The sequence below is a fragment of the Palaemon carinicauda genome, chromosome 7, assembly GCF_036898095.1.
Source record: "Palaemon carinicauda isolate YSFRI2023 chromosome 7, ASM3689809v2, whole genome shotgun sequence".
NCBI lineage: Eukaryota > Metazoa > Arthropoda > Malacostraca > Decapoda > Palaemonidae > Palaemon > Palaemon carinicauda.
In genome coordinates this window covers 65959360-65961859 of record NC_090731.1, presented here as the reverse complement: position 1 = coordinate 65961859, position 2500 = coordinate 65959360, and the positions used below count along the sequence as shown (strand labels likewise).

Here is a 2500-nt window from a genome sequence, read left to right as displayed (position 1 = left end):
ATATATATATATATATATATATATATATATATATATATATATATATATATTTATATATATATATATATATATATATATTTTTAGATATATATATATATATATATATATATATATATATATATATATGTATATATATATATATATATATATATATATATATATATATATATATATATATATATATATATATATATATATATATAATATATATTTATATATATATATATATATATATATATATATATATATATATATATATGTACATATATATATATATTTATGAATATATATATATATACATATATATATATATATATATATATATATATATATATATATATATATATATGTATATATATATATATATACTATATATATATATATATATATATATTTATATATATATGTATATATATATATATATATATATATATATATATATATATATATATATATATGTATACATTTATATACATATATACGTATATATATATATATATATATATATATATATATATATATATATACATATATACGTATATATATATATATATATATATATATATATATATATATATATATATATATATATATATATATATATATATATATTAATATATATACATATATATATATATATATATATATATTATATATATTATACACACATATTTATACACACATACAGTAAATATACATATATATATATATATATATATATATATATATATATATATATATATATATATATATATATATATATATGTATATATATATATATAAAATGAGGAAGATACATAGCTAGTGTTTATATACATATATATATATATATATATATATATATATATATATATATATTATATATATATATATATATATATAATATAAATATATATATATATATATATATATATATATATATATATATGTATATATAATATAAATATATATATATATATATATATATATATATATATATATATATATATATATATATATATATATATATATATTCGACTAACGACAGTTTGAAAGTGTGCCAAAATTTACAAGCTAAAACATAGATACTACATCTAAACTCGATGGTTTTGTACTCACCACCTGATCCTGGTGCAGCCCCTCCAAAGAGAAAACTGAAAACGGATTCTCATTTGTAGGAATGTATTGGTAGAACTGTGAATTAATTTTATACCACTTGAGAGAATAAAGACTCGCATGTTTTTGCACCAAGTAGTCGCACTCCAGCGTGGCGTTTTTGCCCAGGGCGACGTACTGCGGCACGACAAAGCGGCGGACTTTCACCCAGGGACCCTGAGAGACAAAGTCTGTGCTGCCATGTGTTACGCCCAGCAAACTGACGGGAGATAATGGAACGGAGACAAAGGCTTTAGTTTTAAATCCTTATCTAAAATGAAGTAACAGAAATAAGTTCAAAATTCCGACCTTAAGGGAATTAAGAGACAGAAGTTAATTTCAAATTTTTATCTAGAATGAAAAAAATTTAGTTTCATATTCTTACAAAGTAATGGAGAAACAGACTTTAGTTTCAAATACTTATAATTGGGTGAAAAAACTGACTTTAGTTTCAAATTCTTTCAAGGAATGAAGAAACAAGCCTTAAACTCAAATTCTTATCAAGGAATGAAAAAAAGACTTTAGTTTCATTTTTTTCTGAAGGAGAAACGATAAAAACTTCAGTTTCAAATTCTTGTAAAGGAATGGAGAAAGAGGCTTTAGTTTCAAATTCAGTAATGGAAAAGGGTATAACCCTAAAGGATAGATCTCCTTAGTTCAATGCGGAGATTTTGGAAAAATTAGAAAAGGTTAAAAAAAAAAAAAAAAAAAAAAAGATATAAGGAATCATAGATGAGTCGATTCAAATTTTAAAGTGGGTGGATTCCGGTAAGGAAAATCTTGAAGTACCAGTATAATTACTCATTACGGAGGGAAAATCTGAATACTATAAGAAAAAAAAATCTATGAAGCAACAATAGACATTATATAGATATAAATTACTATCTCTCAAATGGTAAAATAAGAAATTTAAATAGAAAAAAAGGCTACCAAATGGAATTAGCGACCACGAACTGGTTAATAAATTTCCAGAATTCATTATAAGAATATATATATATATATATATATATATATATATATATATATATATATATATATATATATACATACATATATATACACATTATATATATATATATATATATATATATATATATATATATATATATATATATATATATATATATGTTTAGGTCATTTACATATATTCCATATCAGATTGATGTTATACCAGATACAAAGATAAGATTAACGATATTTGAAAATATAACAAAATATTTCTTCTGTAAAGAAGTATCTAGATTAATATTCTTTAAAGAAATATATAATTAACTGTTTTATTACGAAGGTTTGTAATTCTAATTCATTCTGCTACAATCTACCCAAAGTTGAGCTTGAGAAATTACCTAATATAATAGAGGCTGAA

The 2500-nt window shown here is 19.1% G+C and overlaps 1 protein-coding gene across 1 annotated transcript in view; it reads right to left on the bottom strand.

The window, feature by feature from the left end:
• LOC137644333 (uncharacterized) overlaps window positions 1-2500 on the bottom strand; it is a 48751-nt gene that overhangs the window by 44291 nt on the left and 1960 nt on the right. Inside the window, exon 2 of the mRNA XM_068377322.1 lies at window positions 1099-1354. Coding sequence (XP_068233423.1) covers window positions 1099-1354 — 256 coding nt within the window. The remainder of the gene's footprint in view (window positions 1-1098; window positions 1355-2500) is intronic.